The sequence below is a fragment of the Drosophila sulfurigaster genome, chromosome 3 (assembly GCF_023558435.1).
Source record: "Drosophila sulfurigaster albostrigata strain 15112-1811.04 chromosome 3, ASM2355843v2, whole genome shotgun sequence".
Lineage (NCBI taxonomy): Eukaryota > Metazoa > Arthropoda > Insecta > Diptera > Drosophilidae > Drosophila > Drosophila sulfurigaster.
In genome coordinates, this window is record NC_084883.1 from 41,035,611 (window position 1) to 41,057,251 (window position 21,641).

General features: G+C 36.1%; 2 protein-coding genes across 3 annotated transcripts in view; one reads left to right on the forward strand and one right to left on the reverse strand.

Moving 5' to 3' along the window:
• The window catches only part of LOC133841313 (uncharacterized), a 53,137-nt gene extending 40,052 nt beyond the window's left edge, over window positions 1–13,085 (forward strand). The window contains exons 3-6 of one of the 2 annotated variants that reach the window (XM_062273701.1): window positions 7,214–7,297; window positions 7,370–7,574; window positions 9,193–10,340; window positions 11,247–13,085. In XM_062273701.1, coding sequence (XP_062129685.1) covers window positions 7,214–7,297; window positions 7,370–7,574; window positions 9,193–10,340; window positions 11,247–12,578 — 2,769 coding nt within the window. In that variant the 3' untranslated portion in view covers window positions 12,579–13,085. The remainder of the gene's footprint in view (window positions 1–7,213; window positions 7,298–7,369; window positions 7,575–9,192; window positions 10,341–11,246) is intronic. The other variant, XM_062273702.1, reaches the window with a different exon arrangement.
• Window positions 13,086–18,647: 5,562 nt separating this feature from the next.
• LOC133844364 (20-hydroxyecdysone protein) lies at window positions 18,648–20,689 on the reverse strand. Its single transcript, XM_062278312.1, has one exon. The coding sequence runs from the start codon at window positions 20,563–20,565 to the stop codon at window positions 18,916–18,918; it is 1,650 nt and encodes a 549-aa protein (XP_062134296.1). The 5' UTR covers window positions 20,566–20,689; the 3' UTR covers window positions 18,648–18,915.
• Window positions 20,690–21,641: the final 952 nt, after the last annotated feature.

The window sequence follows — 21,641 nt, forward strand, 5'->3', positions numbered from 1 at the left end:
TCTTTCATTCCACTCCACCGCCCACTATTCCGAACCCCTTTCCATTACACTACCTGTATGCGTCTCCCCTCCCTTTGCTCTCCTCTCCTCTCTCTCAGCTGCCATTGCAGCATCCCTTGCTCAAGTATATAACTTAATTTACTATGCAATTCACTTGGTTTTTGTTGTTGTTGTTTCTGTTGTTGCTGTCGCTGCAAAATTAATTTTCTCATGATTTAGTTGGCATTTGTGGTTTTGATTTTGCGGTTGAGTGGCCTTTAAAGGCCTCTAGCCCAAGTAAATGGACATCAAAAACGTTAATTAGCGCAAAATATTACGCATACGCCGTGTGTGTTTGTGTGTGGGAGGGATGGAAATCTATGAGAAATGCGCACATGCAAACCCGCACCACAGAAAGAAAAACAAAAACAGGGAATGAATGTGGGTCATGTGGCAGGAATTAAAAAGTGCCAAGTGGCATGTGTATTTAATATGTCCCCGCAATTACAGGTTTACTTTCACCTCGTTTATGCGCTGACATTATTCTGAATTAGTCTGAGCTTAACATAAGCTGCAATTGGACATTATAATTGGAACCAGCATTGGCAATAAAACACTGACAGCGTGACACATTCATATATATTTATTTATTTAGGATATAGCTTTGCCTTGACTGCTGCTTAATAGCAAAAATCTGTGATTGCATTTGAATGTTGCTGAAATATCTTTTTTCCGATGTTTTGGTTGACGCGCATATTAAAGGAGATGCTAGGATTATTTGCAGAATGTGATTAAATATGGTTCATAAGCAATGAATAAGAAAATGTACATATAAGATGTTGTTTAGTAAGAAAGTATAAAATCTACATTCTATTTGTTGGAACTAACAATTAAATAAATAATTAAAATATGTCCAAACTTTGTTATACTTTCAAGTTCAAACAGTTTTTCAATAATTAAAAATACAAATTTGTTAATTTAATTCAGATACCAGTATTAAATATTCATTGTGGATTCCTTCGATGGAGCTGATTAGTAATGTTAATAGTTAAAATTAAATTAAATTTCAAACAATTTTTCAATATTAAACACTAAAATAATTTGGTAATTCAATTCGAGTGACAAGTATTAAAATTTCATTGCTTCCGTTGGAGTTCATTAAATAAATAAATAATTAAAAACTTTGTACATACATTCTACATTAAATTTATAATAAATTTCCCGCATTTTAATTTAAAATCATTTTTTTAATTCAATGCAGTCAAAATTCTTCAAGCATACAATAAAAAATAATGTTCTTAAATTAATTTCATGATCAACTTTAAATTTCCAACAAAATTTCTATAATTTGATTTAGTAAGTTCAGTGGAATATTCTGTACTAATACAATAGTTTACAGTTTCTTCTTCATAAAAAGAAAATTGTATTCACCAGTTTTTAATTTTTCACAACGAGAAAACTTTCGCGCTTAATTCTCGTTTTCAAAAGCAAACTTTACTTCACTTCAATTAATATTTTGACAGCTCTCTTTGAATACTCTTGAATACTCTTCAATGCAATTTGGCAGCTTTTTTAACTGTTCAATTTGTTTTAATCGCATTGCGCTTTCTTCGTGTCTAAAGCAATATTATTTTTGAAAGTGTTAGCATTGACAGCTTTCTGTATTCACCACAAACTCGCATTTCTTTTTGTGTGTTCAACCGATACAAACAAATATCAAAAGTATTCAGTTTTTAGTTTCTGCCAAAAAAAGCAAAAAGAAATGCAATGAAATGACATTCAATTGAATTCGTCACGATTGACAGCGCTTTCCATCATGCTGCGCAAGCTGACATGTTTCATAAATAAATGAAATGCAGTTCGGTTTTAAATTGAAGCAATTAAATAAAAACTTTTTATTTCGAAAGTGATTTTAATTTAAATAATGAAGTTACGCTTTAATTTTGGTGATTGATATGATTTCATATGATTTATATTCAAGCAGATCGTTTAATTAATTATATTCGTTGAATATTTAAGTTTTCAATCACAGCAGTTATAACGTCAGAAAAAAACCTAATAAAATCAAGAAAATTTTTTAAAAAATATGAAAATGCATGAATTGTGATGACATATGATAAGGTTGTCAAAAAAGTCTTGCCGTATTTTTATTGACTTTTTTGACAATTTTATATAATGTCATAGTTGGACTCCGAAAATAAAATCTTAAAACAATATCAAAATTCTATAATAATTCTAGATTTGCTAATAGGTCTAAATCCTGACTGAAAATGTCAAATCAAAATTAAAAGTTCTTAAATTTTGATTGTTTATTGTTTAACACATCTATATTTGTTTTTTATCCTTTCTTCTATTTAAATGCAATTTGCTATCCACTTTCATATATCATAAAAATCGGATTTATTTAAACTCAAATGCTGTGACACTTGTTTGGGAAACATTGGGATTTTCTTTCGTGTCTGAGCATTTTTCACTCTGTCACATTCAACGTGAGTGAGTTGGCGGCTCTTCTTAACTGTCAAAGCCGTGTAAATCAACGCATATCGTGATATGACAGAGTCCTCTGGACATGGTTCTGGGCACTGCGTCTGCATAAACCTCACCTTGCATGACAGCATTGTTGTTGTTGCTGTTGTTGCTGTAGCTGTTGGTGTTGGTGTTGCCGTAACCACGACGGGAACACAAAAACGAGCCTGCGACCGAGCGAACAGCAATCACCCCCAGGGATTCCCCTCATTTCCTTCTTTTCGCTTGCGGTCAGTTGGTCGCCGGTCAGCAAACAAGCGTGAAATTGCACAAAAACAGTGTGAGAGAGAGTGCGGCAGAGGCAATGAAAAACAACAAAAAAAAAAGAGGAAAGCAAAGAAAAATGAGAGAGAGAAGACGCAGTGCAAAAGCGGCACAAAAGGCAATCAAACTTGCGGCCTATGAATGTGGTTCTCTCCCCACCCCTCCCCTCCACAACCCATGTTTTGTTTTTTCCATATTTGTTTTTGCATGTATGCGTCATGCATTTTGCCCAATGGCAAGTGCAATTAATGCTGCATTGATGATGTTTGATTAGGAAAAGTCTCTTAAATGTGAGAGTATTGGAGCAGCAGCTGCGGGGGATTTTAGTTATTGAAATTAAATGCATACAATTCGCAACACGCGCTAATGATTCAATTATCCTTATTACTTTGCCATGCACACAAACACACAGAGAGAGAGAGAGAGAGAGAGAAACAAACAACACACAATCAAACAATGTTAAATATGCATGTGGTGTACTACTGTGCACACACACATATACACTGTGAACACACACATATGGCAGACATGCATTGACCGCGCTTGGTTTAATTAAAACCGAACCCCGAACTCAAACGAAACTCAATCGATGGCCACGTCGCTGTTGCACGTTTTAAATTTAGCACAGCACTTGTCCAGGCATCCAGGCCACGCCTTCAACGCCCCTTCTTCCTTTTGGCTCTATGTGAGTGGCAGCCCCGATGGGCACTTCATTAAAGTGTGTAAAGTTGAACAATTTATTTGCATCATGCGCCAAGCGTTCCATGTTATTGAGTTTGAATGGTGATTGATGCAACCTGCCCCGGTCAATGCAGCAATGCCGTAAATTTTAGCACTGCATTTTGCACCCGTCCTTGGGAAGAGTCCCCTTCCTGTCGCACCTTTGAGACCTGTGCGCACCTCGCTCTCTCTCTCTCTCTCTTTCTCTGTATTTGTGGCCTTTAAACTGCACCACAATTTACAGCCTGTGCTTTCCCATTTTGGCTTGGCCATTTCTTGACAGGCTCTAGCTTTCAGGTATGCCACATGGCCTCCGAACATCTGACCTTTTGCTGCCGCTGACGTTGACGTTGTTAATGCTAATGCAGTGGACGCTTTTTTTCAGTTGCACTTAACTACGTCAAATCACTTGTTAATATTAGTACAAGGACAGCAGAAGATTAATAGAACAAGAAAGTTTTATATAAAATAAATTGCTGTTCGGCCATGAGCTTATATAATAAAAATAATCACTAAGCGTTAACTGAAAGTATTTCATTAACAATTGTGTTTATTTTACTAACATAGGTAAATAATTAAATTAAAAAAAAAATAGAGAGAAGTTTCCAACGTGTTTGATACATTAATGGAAATAAGTAGATCTATTTACGTATGAATTAAATCTAATTTATTTTTTGCCTATATAATGTCAATAATTGAAAGTATACAAGCAAATAATCAATTGCAGCCATATTAAAAACAAATAAGAACGCTTTAGTTGAGAGAACTTTACGATTAAATACTTTGTAATCAAGTTTCACAGAACATAGGGTACAAATATTACGAAAATATAAGACAAATAAATGTGTAAATTAAAAAACAGAGATTAGATAGAACAAGGGAATAAAAATACTTTTACATGAATAAATAAATTAATATTCAAGTTGTAGGACCCTAAGGAAGAAATTATTTTTTCTTTGTCTACCCTTTAATATATTTAAAATTGAATATTTTGCTTGACTATATTGAATATATTAAAAAAATTAAAAGTGCAAAGTCTTTCGAATATTATCTAAGTCTAACACATAGATCTTAAATTCAAGTTTTTATTTATTAACAGGATGCACGCTCTGTTCTCAAAATTCAATTTAAAAATTATATTAAAATTATGGACATTTTTAAATAATAAAGAAAGATAATAGTTTTTCTACTGCTTGTTTCTCTCTTTATGCCTGATTAAATAGATTTGCATATTTTTTATTAAAATAAAATACTTTAAAAAAATAATTGGTAAGCTGGGGCTACTGCCTGGATCAAAAAAATATTCTTTATTAACAGCAATTGATTCCTAAAAAAAACTTTTGCTCAGTTCAATAAATGTATTTTATAAATTGTTTTGTATTCATAAATATGATAGTTTATAGTAGGGTAGTAAGAAATACAGAAATTATTGTCCCCATTCTGTGCACTCTCTATTCATGATTGATTACATAGATTAACATGTTATAGTTTCTATTAAAAACAAAATTATCAGAAAAAAAGATCTTATTAATTAACAGCAATATATTGATTCGTACAAAAGCTTTTTCTCAGTTCAGTGAATTTATTGCATAAATTCTTTTATACAGAATTTGCTTCCCCCTTTGTTTTCGTATTTCTTTTTTGTGCTTTATTAAATTAAGTTGCGTCTCTATCGTGTGCTGTCAATCAAGTTTCAATTATCGCAGCTAATTTCGCAGCTTTTTAAATCGCACGCTAACCCAGCGACCAACTTCCCGTGGCCCCCAAATGGATATATAGTATATATTTTCGTATATAGAACATGCATATCTATATCTATAGAATGCAGCACAGTTGCTGTTGCTGCTGCTGCATCTGGCATTGGGGCTAGAGTTTATTTCATTTCCATTGCATGCACTTTTTATATATAATTTTCGCTTTCCTCCTTTTATGTTCTATTAAAAAAATCGCTGCAAGGCAAAGCGAGCACAAAAAAAGTAATAAAATGCCAGGATAAACGAAAAATCGGAGGGCATCAAAAAAAAAATAAGAAGTGAAGTAGAAAAAGGGAGCATACCAAATGCAAGTGGCGGCATTTTGCAGTTTTTCACTGCGATGCGGCGTGAAAATGCACGGGAAACCGAAGCAAAAAAATAACAAGTAAGAAAGCTGCAATCGAGTGTGCTCGACTATGAGATACTTGTTACCTATTTTCAATGAAGGAAAACAGTGCGGTATTAATCTTAAAATATACAAAATCAATATACTGGAAGATACTAAAAGCAGAGCAGTTTTGATTTTAAAATATACATAAATAATATATTAAATACATAAATATGGTGATATTATATTCAATTTATACCATGGAAGGATAGTGCACCTTAGGTTTTCTTTTGTATATCTATATTCTATGTACTACATACCAAATATACCACATTTAAGATACAAAATATACCATATTGTCAACCAAAGCAACTAACACCTGACTAATGTTCTAAAATATACAAACTATATACCCAAGTCGATATTTGGTATATTAATATACTACTAAATTTAGAGTATACCATTAGTGTATATTACACCTAAGGTCTTATATTGTGTACTCGTATCTATAGACTCCATTTAAAATATACCATATTAAAGGTACAACATATACCAGATTTCAAACCAAAATAACTAACACCCGACTTCAGCATCTTTTTTTTGTCATATAAAATGATTTCTTGAATAAACTTAAAATACCCTTTTCAACCCGATGGGTAGTTGGTATAAAAACACAAAAAATAACGGTGTGACGTGGCATGTAAGTGTTGGTAAACGCGATGCGAAATGCCTCAATGCTTTTTTGTCTCGCAGTATTGTAACATGGCATTGTTGTAGTTGTTTTGCCTAGAGAATAATGTAGGTCAGCAATGCGGTAGAACTACAGATGCTGTTCCCGATGTCGATGCTTTTGCTTAAATACCCTATAACACCAGTTCAAATGGGGTATATTAGAGTATAAAGTAATGAAGTGGAAAAAAGCAATAGTTGTAAAAGTATTTGCGACTTAAAAGCTTCTTCTTTTGCGTCTTTTCCAACTTACAGCATAATTTTGTTGCAAGTGCAAGTGTGTGGCCAAAAGTTGAGATGCGCAATAACGATGACATTAAAATGTCTTTTTGCGACAATCGCAACAATTTTTGTGGCTTTTGAGCAAAAGCTGAAGCAGCACTCAAAGTTGTATACGACTTGTAGTGCAGTATTTTCAGTGTCGAGCTCTTTCCGAGAATGTAATTCTCGTTGCAGTTCCAGTTGCAGTCACTGTTGCTGTTGCTGTTGTTTAACAAGTTCGAGTGCACAGCGCATTTGTAAAATTTAAGAAGCATCTAAAGTTTTGTGTGCCACACTAACACACACACACACACACACACACACATAAGAAAAGAACTTTGGCGGCTGTTGCTGACACCAAAAACACAAAAGCGACAGCAACAAACTGAGAGAGAAAAAAAAACAAAAAGTTTGTTTAACAATGTGTAAAGAAGCTGAGAAATGGTTTTGGGCGTAAAATGACAAAAGGGAGAGGGCGGGGAGGGTGAGAAAACCAAAAGGCAAACATATTTGACATTTGCATGCGAAAAGTGTCAAAAGGAGGAACACAACACAACACACATATGAGAGGACTTTTCCACATCCGTTACTGTCTTATCTTTGCTGTATTGTTGTTTCACTCACTCAGTGTCTCCTTCTCTCGCTCTTGCAGGAACGCTACAAGGCCGACATTAGTCTTGCCATACAATTGCTGCAGTGCAAACCGGACAGTTTTGTGCCACAGAAAGTGTCCTCGGTGAGTGTCGATTATCCGTTTATCACGTATACGCAGCGTAACACAAATATTATCGTTTTCATTTCGTTTTAGCTGCCAATTGAGATACAATCGAAGGTGTCGGCCTATATGCGATTGGAGACGAACTCGCATTCGGATTCAGAGTGCAGCAATAGTGGTGTGGGCGTGGCAACCACCGCTTCCTATAAAGTGCTTCCGGTCTCGGATTCACCGCCGCCAGCGCCATGCCCCTTTCCGCCCACCGCGATGGTGTATTCAATGCGGGGCCTCGGTAAGTGTTAGTAGACCATGTTGATTTTGATTTGATTTGGATTTTGTTATTAGTTTTATTTTCCTTCCCCCAACATCCTTTATGTCTCTTCCTCTTTTTTTTGCGAGCGCAAATCGAATTCAATTTCGTTATTTAAATGCAATTGCGTAGTTATTATTATTATTTATTCTATTTTCATTTATTTCCCAGCCACACACTCACACACAACTCGTAATTCCTTTTCGAATTCGAGCTCAACTTAATCATCAACTGCATCAAACTCATTCGCACGTTCAATTTATGCATTTAAATTATTTATTCTTATTTCTACCACGTATTGATGACGCTTCAGAGGTTGGATAACAAAAAGCACATATTTTTCGATTTTTGTATTAAATACAAAACACTCGTAAATCTGTTCTCTTGTATTAACTGAAAAAGCTAGAAAATATTTTTATGCGTAGCCTGAATTTAAAACATTTTGTATGAAATATTAAATTTCCTTCTTTGTAAATAAAATGGCAAGATTTATTTTCATTGCAGAATATTTCTTAATACCATTAAATTTCATTTAGAAACATATTTATTCAAGATAAAATTGCAGTACTTTATCTCAAAGAGTAACTGGCGCCATCTATCGCTTAGAAGCAAACCTTTAGTTAACTCAATACGCTCACACAGAGTATCTCTTAGCCTATCACTCAGTTACTTCAACACTTGGTTTTAATTGCAAATACTTTATGGTAAATGCTCCATCATTATTTTCATTTCATTTTAATTTTAATTTAATTTTTAATTTATTGGTGTAGTTTCAATTACAGCTCAAATTTACTGTAAATAACTTTGCGACATTTTGTGTTTGGTTTGTATTAAATTAACCGTGTGTCTATGTGTTTGTTTTAACAATATTTACGATAGCCATTTTGTGGAAATATTCGGCAATGTTTGCGTTATAAATGAGTCCTGCAATAAATTATATAAATTGACTAAGAAATTGACAGTGGGTTTTTAAAGTGAGCAAACTGCAGAATTAATTTGCATTTAGCAAATGAGGTGAAATTTGCATTGCAAGCGAATTTTGTAAACTGAGAAGTTTAAGCATATAATCAAAATGGTTAAGTGTTAAACGAAATGAAGAGTTATTTTAGATGCATTCGTTTTCTGTTTGAACAATTGGTTTAATTGAGCTCAACCTGGAAATAATTTAAATCACTTTTAAGTTGTGTTATCATTAAGAAAACATAATTCAACAACTCTCGACTATTTTTGTAATTTGAAGTTTTTACTTGAGTAATTAAATAAAACTACTAAATTTAGATAGATATTTATTGAAAAATGTTGAGTTGAAGGCTTCAAGATCAACAATAAATAAATAAATACAAAATATTTTTCAAGCGTTTGATAGTTTCAACTATTCAACTAATAAATTTAACAATTAGACTTAACTTACAATTGAATTTGATTTTGACTGAGAGTATTTTAATAGCATTTAGTTGTGTATTAATAAAGACAATTTTGACAATAATATAAATGATTTTCTGTATATAAAATTCACTTTTTGTTAGCTCAAACATTGCCCGAAGTATTTCCACAGTTTTAAATAGTTTTCCATAGCTAACACTTTCTCTCTTTGCACCTTTAACAGATGCTGCCAATGGCAATGCGCCACAAGCCACAGCAACAGCAACCAGCAACAACAACAACAACAACAGCACCGCAAAGGACACCGCCAACAACAATAACAACAACAACAGCCTTACAAATGGCAAACACAACAACAGCAGCAGCAAATTTAGCTCAACTCAAACACTAAATGGTCAACCAAAGAACAGCAACAACAACAACAACAACTCCGATCCGGAGATGATTTCACCCACAGTGATGGCCAAGTTTCTGGAGGAGGAGCTGAAAGCGAACGATGTGAAGCACTGCGATACATGTCAGTGCAGCAAACAGGATCTCACAGTGCTGGCGGATGTCTCACGTTCCTACACGGTGGCAACCCAAACACCTCACAGTCTGGCGACTGTGAATGAGCCGCTGACTCAACTGTGTTTGCGGTGTCACAGCAATCTGAATTCACCGTCGCGCACCAACAGTCCGTACTTGATGAAGCTGGTGAAGTCAAGTGATTCGGTCATCTCGGAGACGAAGAGTTCTGTCTCGGATCTGAATGATATGGACAAACTGTTTACGCCGCCCAAGAAAGATGATTTAATGGTGAATCCCATTCTGGGTCATCACAGACTCTGCGAACGCACCGCGGGTCAGGATTATGCGGCCAGCAAATTGACCGCCTCGACCATGATGTATCCCACCACACATCTGGGTGCGTATGCGGCCGAAAAGTATCTGCTCGAGACAAGTAATTTGGGCCAACTGCGCTCCGGCTATCAGCGGCGTTTTCTCGATGGCGGCGGCACAGCGTTGCAACTGCTCAACAAGTACGAGGCAACAACGGCAACAGCTGCCACGAATGCTCAGGAACTGGAGTTGGAGGATGAGGTCAGTAAGCCGCTGCTGGCGGGCATCTCGCAACCGAATCTGCTCGAGACAGAGCAAACAGCGCTACAGCCGCCTCCGTCGCAGCCCGCTCAGCCCTCGAAGCCGGAGGATGTGTGCGAACCGCAGCCAGCGAAGCCGATGCCAACGCCAACTCAAGTGGCCAGTGGGTCGCAGCTGAAATCGAACACCTCGGGCAGCGTGCAGAGTCTGTGGAGCAACAAGACGAGCAGCTGCGAGGGCGCCAAAATGTTCGAGACATTCAACAGGAATCTCATCAAGACCATTAAGGTAATGTTCACAAATGAAAAAATGTTTTAATTAAATTGGATTTCAACTTATAAAGAGAGCGAATAAACTTATAGCTTTATTTCTGGATTTGTACAAAAATTACAGTTTTAAGTAGAGACTACAATCAAAATCTACTAGTCAAAATCAGACTAAACTTGACTAAAAATAAAACGTTATGCAAATCTAAAAATTAACTTGACAAAATACAGAATAATCAAAAATATGAGAACAAATTTATAAATCTTTAATATTCAGAAATTGCTATACATTTATTTTTCATTTTTAAATATGAATATTGACATGGAATATTTCATTTTTGATAATTTACTTTGGATAATATAAGTTTTGTTTACTTTGTTAACACAAATTATAATTTTTATTAACTTGATATTATAAATAAAGGAATATAATATATAAAATACAAAACTGAAAATTATATTTTGGTTTATGTTGATTTAAAATTTCAAATAATTAAAATTAAGCTTACTTTTTTGATTGTATGAATACCTCTTTTTTATTTAATCACTATTATGTACTATAGTACATATTCAGATTCAATTAGACCAACGCTTAAAATCTATATTTGCCAAATGAAACTTTGAAATATTTTGTATTCATTCACAATAATTATTGACATAAGCAATAAGCTAAATAATAGATTTAAAGATTTACTAAAAACAAAGAGTTAATAAAGTTTAGGAATTCAATTTTAATAATGTGATGTTCTTATTGTCTTATTTTAACCATAGACGAAGCATTTTAGAAATTACAGATAAAGAATATCATTCTTAAGAAACGCATAGTTTAGAGGCTAAGAGACTTAACAATTCTTTTGGAATAAGCTTTTGCTTTCATTAATTCATTCTCTTCGATGAATCAAACTAAAGTGTTCCCCTCTTTTCGTAGGCGGAGAATCCCAAGTATCGTGGTCCACGTCTCTGTGCTATGCGCATCCAGCAGAACGGCCAGAGCAACATACTGCTGGACAATCTGGAGTCCATTGAGACGCATCTGCCGGTGATCTACAAGCGACGCGAGCGACTGCTCGACGAGGAGCTCAACGATGGCAAGGACATCATCACGTCGAAGGAGAGCAATGCGGCAGCCGCAGTCGATGCGTGGCAAGCATCTGTTGCGCCGCACGAGACTGTGGCGCTGCAGCCAGTGCTGGAGCCGCAGGTGGAGCAAAAAGAGACTGAGAAGTTGGCCCAGCAACAAGTGGAAACAGTTGCCACAACAACAAATGCCACTGGCGCTGCCGTTGAGGCAACAACAGCCGCAGTTGTGGCAGCAACAGCAGCTGCCTCCCCGAAGCACTCGGCACACTCGAGTTCGCTGAGCGATGCCATCGACTATCAGGAGAGTGTGTTGCTGCGACGCCAGCAGCTGAATCGGGTGGCCGAATGGGTGCAGCACAACACACAGCAACTGGAGCAGCGAGCACTGCAACAGCCAGCACTGCCAAGTGATTCCAATTCCGGGACAGAGCGTCAATCGTCGTACTCCACACTCGACCACATGGATGCCATATCCATCGAAAAGCTGAGCATGGATTCGGGCTACAAGACAACGCCCCAACAGCTGACCAATGGCTATGCGGATGCGGGCAAATCCACCGAGGATTCGCTGTCACCCAAAACAGACATCACCAGCAACTCGCTGCCTGAACCGTGTCCCGGAGCTGTGTCATCCACAGTGCAACTGACAACCAAGAAAGCTGAGCTCTGCACCACCTACTACAGACGCACCACACGCTCGGGGCTGCCCGTGGCTTATACGACAACCACGCTGCCAGCAGCAGCAGCAACAACAGGAAATGTTGCTGCCACGGGTGACTCCTCATCGGGTAGTTCTCCCGCGTTGCAGTGTCCCGAACAGCCGACGTGTGATATCCTGAACTACAAATACTATCCGAATGATACGGACAAGACGCGTTCGGTGCAAGCGGAGCTGCATACGACCACACAGCATGTGGACATTGCCCAGATGGAGTACAATGTGAAGCAGTTTCTGCTCAAGCAGAACGAATGGTCGATGCGGGGCGAAACAACGTCTGGACAAACTGCTGGCAGTGGAAGTGGAAATGTCAGTGGATCAGCTGCTGCTCCGCGCTTAATGCGACACACACGATTGCTGGGACCGGGGGTTGGGGAGCGTGTGAGAATGGCCACGCCTGGGGGCGCTGTGGCAGCCACGCCCAGTGCTTTGGCGCCGCACAGAACTGAAACGAATTTATAAGCAGCGACGCAAGAGGGCCAGAAAAAGAATCAAGATTCATCAAAGAAGAAACCAAATTGTATTCTAGTTTAGTTTGGCAGACAAAATTGCGATCAAGTGGCGCAGAGCATACTTAACTATATATACTAGTAAATGTACGATATATATATACATAAAAAAAAACTAAATGTAATACTTTAAACAATGTCTAGGCTAGCAAAGAAGCTTAAGCATTGCAGCTACCAAAGGGGGCAAGTTGAGGGCGTTGTTAGTGTCTGCAATACAAACAATGTTTTAGTTCAACTTTAACTAAAAGTTTATTTAATTCTATATACTAAACATTTCTTAGGTCTTCCTGCTGCTGTAAAAAACTGTATAAACTGTAGTGTAACTCATAGAGATCGCTGAACAACACGCTGAACGATTTCTTTGGCTGCGCAAGTCTTCCTCGAGTCGAGTCTACCATCGTTTCTTCTTATAAATAAACTTGCTGAGGGGTTGAGATAAATGAGATAAATAAATAAATGCTTATGAATTTCTAACAAAGTAAAAAATGAAACTTGTCTGTCCGAACTTGTGTAAACCAAATATTATTTTCATTATTTACAAATTATTAGGAAAATTCCCCTAAATATGTAATTTATCTAAATAAATTAAACTTCATTTCAATCTGTAAGTTTTTCTAACAGTTTCCTATTTATGATACCAATCCATTCTGACCAATATATCTTATAGTTGCTTTTGATTTAATACAAATGTATGTACGATAATCATTTTTATTGTTTAAGAAATTTTCATGTATGAGTTTGACATTTCTTTTCATACTTTCACTCAAGATCAAATATCAAATTATATTTTTAAATATTATATATCATAAAATTTGTATTCTATATAATATTTTACTTTATAGTTTGATCAAAGCGTATTAATCGCAGTTGTATTCAGATGATCGATGTAATATGAAAAATACCAAAGAAAAGAAAACAGATGTCAGATATCAATTTCATAAAAAATAAAATAAGAGTAAATTAAAATATATAGAACTTCTATGGAAGCACTGAATCCAAAAATCATTCGCTGATAAATTTTAATATTTCTGGAATATTTCCAATCACATAATTCTTTAATTTCGGGGCTAGATTATAGATTAGATTATATCTCCAACTTCTTCGCAAGATTATTCAATATTCGGCCAGCCGAAGCAAGCTTTTTCTGTCCAGTTCTTGATCACTCCTCGATCACTTTGCAGCGCCTCGCTTGCCCCAGCATATTTAAAGCATATGATTATTCCATATGATATTCAAATTTCGCATTACCTTTTTGGTGTCTGCATGTTAATCGCCCCCATTTAATAATACTTACTTATATCTGCCTAGGCTCTAACGATAACTAAAATATATATTATATATAAAATATGCTATATAAAATGATATGTGTAAACAACAACAATCGATTGATAATGTATTTGATAAGCGCATTATATTATATTTTCTAGATTCCAATTGTGCAATATTTGTTATTAGCGTGAAACAAAAACCAAGCGTAAAGAAAAAAAATCAAAAAAAATGAAAACAAAAAACGAATTTTTATTTTTATAAAATGCGACCAAAAAAAATGAAGAAGAAATGAGAAAATCAATGCAAGAGAAATAAGATGATCCTTTCGAGAGTTCTACGTTAAGTTAAAGTACTATATACATTTCCGCAAATGCACGGCTAAAACTCATTATTAAAAAAGTATAAAAAAAATGACGAAAAGATTAAAAATACCGCCAAGAACCTGCCTAATGTTAGCTTCTATGATATAGCAGCCGCTCTATAACTAACCTATATACAAGTGTAACTGTACCTTCTTAGTAAAAATTTGCAGCAACTGTACTCATTCCTGCCCATTAGATGACCTTCATACAAACATACAAAACCAGCCTACATACTACATACATACTCTCTCCTTCACTATATATCCTTTACTCGTTCGTACATACAAACAAAAAGAAACAAACATACATATATATTTATGTGTACCCCAAACAATTTGAAATTGCTTAAGAAAATTAAATGCAGATTTTCTTCTGTTTGAGAACCTGAAAAATTTGTATCTTTGGCGAAGCCGAAGTTGAAATACTCTTGCAGAAATGTGGCTTTAGGAGCTCTATTCACTCAACTGATATATAACTTCAAATGAAAGCCCCAATTTATTATACTTCAAAATTAAATTATATTTTAAAAATTTATTAGAAATGTGAAAAGTTTTCGATAAGTTCTCTTTTATTCCGATCGTCGCTATTGTGATGTAGTTAAATTTATGAATCTATTGACTTTGATCGGAATAAATGCTTTTCAATTGTCATACGAAATTGCTAGACTTGAATTTTGAAGACTTGACAGAAAATGTATTTAATCTGACTATACTATATGTTATTGAAGATATAATTTTACATTGCGAAATTCTACTAAAAATTTCTTAATTACTCTGGTTGAGAATCTAGTATTTTTTCAGTATTTGGTATATATTGATTGTATATAGCATATTCAGTATATCGTCATACCGAATATGTATCTTAGTATATTTTAGTATTTTTCTGCATATTAATTTAGTATTTTTAAACAGAACACTATTTTTTAATAAATAGACAAATACTATAATATACTAAAAGCTATGATTGGTATAACGACATACTATTACTATTCTATGTTTATAGATTTTACAATAAAAACTAGAATACTTTTAAATCTTCACTTTTGAATATCTTCAAAAAAGTGTTTTTTTATCAATTTTAGATTATTCCTTAAAAATAAATAAGACCTTCTGCAAGGGTATCGAAAAAATGATGATCTGCAGCTAAAATGTCAAAGCGTATGCATTGTATCGTATACGATATATAAAACACATATAAACGTATCTGAACAGACATATGATGCCCTCACAAAGACACTCTCACGTACATACACACCATACATATATATTTACATACATATATACCGCATCACATATATACACCCACATACATACCTATATATAAAAGTATATATATTCGTACATACCCAACCCACGCAAATGGCTTCAAAAAACGAAAACAAAAACAAAATTATCTACCGAATGGAATCTCTATATAAGGAACCTATATATACAACATCATATATGTCTTCTCCCTGCCGTATTTATCGAAATCGAAATTAAAATGCCTATTTACTCGTCTATTTACACTCACACACACACACTCAACTACATACATAGCCTCACACACCTATACACACATACATGCATATATCTCGATATTAGTTTACCATGTATACACTGAGCGAAATGCTAAATGGAAATGCTTTAATACTGTTATGTTTGGCCTACTTATAAACGTTTAATTAGATAAAAGAAAACAAGTTCGCATATAAACCACAAAAAAATGCTAAAAACAAAACCAAAAACCTATTACTATACGTACTATATATATATTATATATACTTAAAGCAGCGACTTCTCGAACTGTATATCGGAATTATATGTTTCGAGTGTAAGAGTATGCACTGCACTTATCATTAAAATAACTTACGAGTATAATGTCACAAATGTCACCAGAATGAAAGACTTGAATAACGTTCTTCGAAAGAAACTCAAACCAAACAAACCAACACAATCAAAACGAATAAAAAAAACGAGACATATTTCTACATATTTCCAAATCTCCCCCTAAAAACACAGATTATAGTACTATATCTCAAGACTTCCCTAAAACGCTGCTCAATAAGAAATCCTTTTACCTACCAGATAATGATGCAACAATTTTGATATCAATAGAACACTGCCGCCTCTTCAGCACCTTTTTCCCCCGTTACCCTCACTCTCTCGGAATCACCTCATTAAGCTTAAAAACATTTAACTTTAAGTAGACTTATTTCAAACAAATTTTCTCGAGCTCAATGATCTTTATGAAGGCAGCTTAACAGTTAAACGATTATTAGCAAAAAAAAACAAAAACAAAATCACAACTAAATCAATTGAAATGGAATTTCAACAAAAACAAAAACCTAAAACGCATAAACAAAAAAAAAGCAAATACAAAAATACAATTTTAGCGCAAATATTTGGGCATAAGTTTTTGTGTATTATTTAATCCCAGTTCCCCAATTCCCTTTCCCTAGCTGCTTATAAAAAATTTCTTAGTTTTAAGCGTTTTGCTAAGTTTCGTTTTCTCCTCACCCCGCCCCTCCTTAGCCTTATGTAATAAGTAAACATTTTTGCGCCTGAGTTGATGTAACAATTTTTGAGCTATCGAACCACCTTAATGTGTAACAAAAATACTAAATGAAAAAGAAACAACATTAAATAAAATAAATATGAGATAATTTTTTGAAGAAAAAAAAAAAGAAATTGTGTTTTAATGATAGTGGAGAATTTCATACATAAATAAAAAAAAAAGCGCAACACAATGCTAAAAAAACAAGTGCTCCTATCTTAATATCAAATCTTTATTATCTGTCAACAATAGGTAAGAAATCTTCAATATATTAGAGCAATAAATCTTACCTGCTGTATAACAATAAACATCTACTCGTAATGGATTTCAACATTTGCTTAGAGCAAGGTATTTGTTTAGGTCAACATGCCACAAAGGCTATAAAAATAGCATCTATTGAGATAGAACTGTTTGTATACAAACAAAGATAAGTGTGATATCCTTGTACTTACATCCTGGACGTTTCTGAAAATTCCATATCAATTTTTACATCATGTAAGAGAACATAACAATGGACTAAACAGTTTTCATTACCTACAAAAAACCCAAAATTAAAGAAATGAATTAAGTAATAATGTCTGTACATGCTTTGAATATTTTCTAGCCATTCCATATCAATAACTAAAAATTTCCAATGACTAACTAGTTTTTTCAGATCTATATTTTTATCAGACTTAAAAATTTCAATGGGCTACTTAGGTTTAATTACTTAAAAAAAGGGGAAAACAAATGTCATATGTATGTACGCAGTTTCTAAAAGTATGTAAACTTTTCCATCTATTTGATTATCATTGACTATAAATTTCCAATGTTAGTCATGGCTTTTTTTCCCCCAAATGTAATGTTATCTATATTTTGAAGTGTTCTTTATCATACCTGTTTCAAATTGTTTTTATCATTATCAATCTAGCGTTGTATGAAACACTTACTTATGGTAACGTGTAAAACTATACTGGTGAGCTGATATTTTTACATCTGCTACCATAGGGTATTATGAATTTGTTCCGGCAAAAAATATATCTAACATGTAGAATGAAACATCGAGTAATAACTATAGTAGTAATGACTATTGAACATTTGGTTGCGATCGAATACAAATTGTAAAAGTTATTTAAGAAATAATTCTGTATGGCAGATTACGTCTACTATAATTGGGGTTTAGCTGATTTGGCTGACAATCTGGTATATTTTCACTTCATTGGTATATTTTAAATGTGGTACTTAATCTATATACCAAATATAGCATTCTGTATATTGTAGTATTTTTGTGGTTTATGGTTTTGAAAATGTTAAGAATAATTCCGCACTATTTTGCTATTTTTATGCCGGGTATTTCATAGGCGAGTACACTCGTCTGCACCTTTCTTACTTGTGTTCCAGTGATTTTCAATGCATCTGTAACATTAAAGCTATCTGCCGTATGCTGATGAAGAGATTTATTTTTCTTTTTCTAATTTTAGAGCTTTGATTTACTTTTCCTATCTCTTTTACATTATTAGTGTCTATTTTTTTTTTAACTATTTTTAATCAATCTGCGAGTAACACAAGCCCAGATAACCTTTTTTAATGACTTTTTACTATTAAATTCAAACTTGTTGACTGATAAATAAATAAAATAAAAATTTGACCATCCAAAATAAATATTTTTCTTTTTAATTGAGAAAAAAAACCTTATGCTGCTTCATCATAGCGAAATTTATGATAACGAAAAATCCGGAAATATTGCTATTGACTTTTTATCATAAAACTACAAATTTTACAACGCAGAAAAGAGTAACATTTTTATGGAATTTTTGCAGAGAACGCTCTTAATGAACTTTCCCATAAAGTTCAATGAAAAAATAAAACAACTTGGATTTTATTTGTTTTCATTATGTGATGTGTGTGTGTTTTTTTTTATTAAATATAAATTCCTGCGAAAATGAAATAAATAGTTTGTTGCATGCACTTAAACAACTACAGAGAGAATTTCTCTTTTTTGCTTTTCGCATTTTGTGTTATCGAGAATAAAATGGCGACAAAAATGGCTTCAGTCAAATGCGATTTGCTAGACAAAGCTAGCGTATGGAGATGCAATAAAATTATGATGATGATCAGATGAATGAAAGCGAGAGATGAGAGAGATTAAAGAGCGACTGCCGAGTCAACAAATGTGTTCTGTTGCTCAGAGTCAACCGAGTTGTTGGGCACAGCATCATCGCCAGCCGAGGAGGCATCATCGTTGACAGTGATGACCTCATTGGAAGGCACCGCCTCCTCGAAGGAATCATCGATAGCCTCGGCACTGGTGCGCACTTCATTCTCCGCAATGGAAGCCTGTTGATCGGAGGCAGCTTCGATCTTGTCATCCACACCAGGTGTCTGAGCTGGAGCTGCAGCTGCAGCAGCTGGAGCAGCGGCAGCTGGAGCGCTAGTTGGTCGATTGCCACCCAAGAAATTGATGATACCCTGCAGTGGTCCCTGCTGCTGTTGCTGAGCTGGCGATGCAGCTGTGGCGTTGTTGTTACCACCGAAAACATTGTTCACAAAGGATTGAATGGGACCCGGAGGACGTGCTGTGGTTGGCTGAGCATTCTGCTGTTGCTGACCAGTCAAACCAGACAATGTATTCTGGAACTGTGTGCCCAAATTGTTGGCAAACTGTTGAATACCCTGGAATGCTTGAGTCGTGGTATTCACCACAGATTGTGCTGCATTCTGGACTGCATTCTGTGCCGAAGTAATAGCTGCACTTGGGTTCAAGAAACCAGGAATTGTGGGTGCGGGTGTTGCAGGTTGCTCAGCATTGTCTTGTTGCACACCTTGCTGCTGTTGTTGCTGCTGCTGTTGACCATTGTTGAACTGACTCAGAAATTGACCGATGGGTGAGTTCTGAATGAGCTGCTGGACGAAGTTTTGTTGCGTGGAGCTTTGAGTGGGTGTCGCTTGGGTTGCCTGACGCACATGTGGCTGCACTCCATCAGCATTGACTTCAGCGGGATCGACAACAACTTCGGGTGCAACGACGACGTCATCAGCGGAGTTGGCGAGAGCTTTGAGTATGGGCGAGGATTCGGTCTCGACTGGCGCAGCTGGCTGGACTTCGGGTTGAGTTTCTGGCTGTGATTTGAGCTGAGAATCTGGCTGGATTTGTGGCTGAGCTTCAGGTTGTGTTTCAGGTTGAGCCTCGGGCTGTTCTGGCTTCAGTTCTGTCTTCAATTCAGGCTGAGTTTCGGGCTTTGCTTCGGTCTGCACTTCAGCTTTGATTTCACTTGGCTGCTCTGACCTCAGCTGCTGCTCGGGCTGCTCCTCAGCTTTGATCTCAGCGACTTCTTCACGAGCTTCCTTCTTCAGTTCCGGCTTGGCTTCCTCTTTGAGCTCAGGCTGCGCTTCTTCCTTGATCAAAGGCTTTTCTTCTGCGGGCAGCTCTGATTTGATTTCTTCTTTCAGCTCAGGCTTGGCTTCTTCTGGCTTGGCTGCTTCTTTGAGCTCAGGCTTAGCTTCCTCTGGCTTGGCTGTTTCTTTCAGCTCAGGCTTGGCTTGCTCCTCTGCTGGCTTAACTTCCTCCTTGACCACAGTCTGCACTTCCTCTTGCGTCTCCAGCCTAGCAGCTGGCTTCACCTCCTCCACCTTCAGTGGCAACTCCGCTGTCTGCTCCTTGACCAGCGGCAACGCTTGTGGCTCCGACTCGCTGACAATGGTCACGGGAATGGAGTCCAGAGGTTCCTTGGGCAGCAGCACACGTCCCTGGCAGGCCACCGCCAGGCAGAGCAACACTAAAGCAACTGGCTTCATTTGACTGTTGTTTTCTTTTCTTGTCTTTTCTTTGTGTATTCACGAGCGAGCGGCAGAGAAAGAGTTCGGTGAAAGATTTAAGGTGTAAATGTTACGCTTGCGCCTCACGGCCACAACTGTTTGAAATTTCTTTAGCCTCGCCGCATTTATACAGCCAACGCACACAGCGTCGGCGTCGGCGGCGTTGGCAGCGGCTGCGTCAACGCTGGCAGCGACTGCGACGTCAGCAGAGGCAGCAACATCGAACGTTGCGTCGTAAGATAAACTGAATCTCTTGCAGAGTGTTCGATGTTGTTGTTGTTGTTGTTGTTGTCTTCTTCTCTTGGCCAATTCTTGTGCTAAATGTCATTGAACTGCTTTTGCTTCGACTGCGGCTGCTGCAGTTGATGCGGTCTGCAAAAGGGCCGCAAAGAGGCCAAAGAAATCGACGAGAATAATTGGCCAGCTCTTTGCCTTGCACTTGCCATCAGCACGTAGGGGTGAGAGAGGGGGAGCGAGGGGAGACGATGCAACAAGGGGAGGCGTCTGTCTGCAATGTGCTTGCAACAAGTTTTGCTAGTAGTTGAACTGATCAAGGTTACCCATTAGCAAATAGATGAAGTTCACTTCGCTGGACTTTGGCTTCGAGGGGGGAAAAAGTGGAAGAGGGGGGAGAGGAAGGGAGTGGGGAGGCAGCTGAAGATGCGCCTGCTCAACTGCAGACTGCGATTTGCTTGTGGCATATATAGCAAAAGGTACGTATTTGGTAACAATCATTTTAAAAATAGCATAAATTACTTTAGAGCTAACTGAAATAGAAATTCAACGTAATGAAAACAATAAAAGGAAAACTCCATAATAATAAAGCATGAAAATACTTCTATTTGCTAAAGGTATAGAAAAAGGAAAATCAAATCGATTGAAAGTTCCTTAAATCCAAAAATTCCAAATTCCATGAAATATTTCATGTAAATTTCTAAAAACAACAGAGTAGATTTATAATTTTTAAATATGCAGAAATAAATATCAATTTAATTTTCATAATAGATAATTCCATTAGAAATAAAATAGTAACACGTAAACGATAAAAAAATACT

Bases quoted from the DNA above. Each gene is read 5' to 3' on its own strand.
- LOC133844364 (XM_062278312.1), bottom strand. From the start codon at position 20,565: ATGAAGCCAGTTGCTTTAGTGTTGCTCTGCCTGGCGGTGGCCTGCCAG.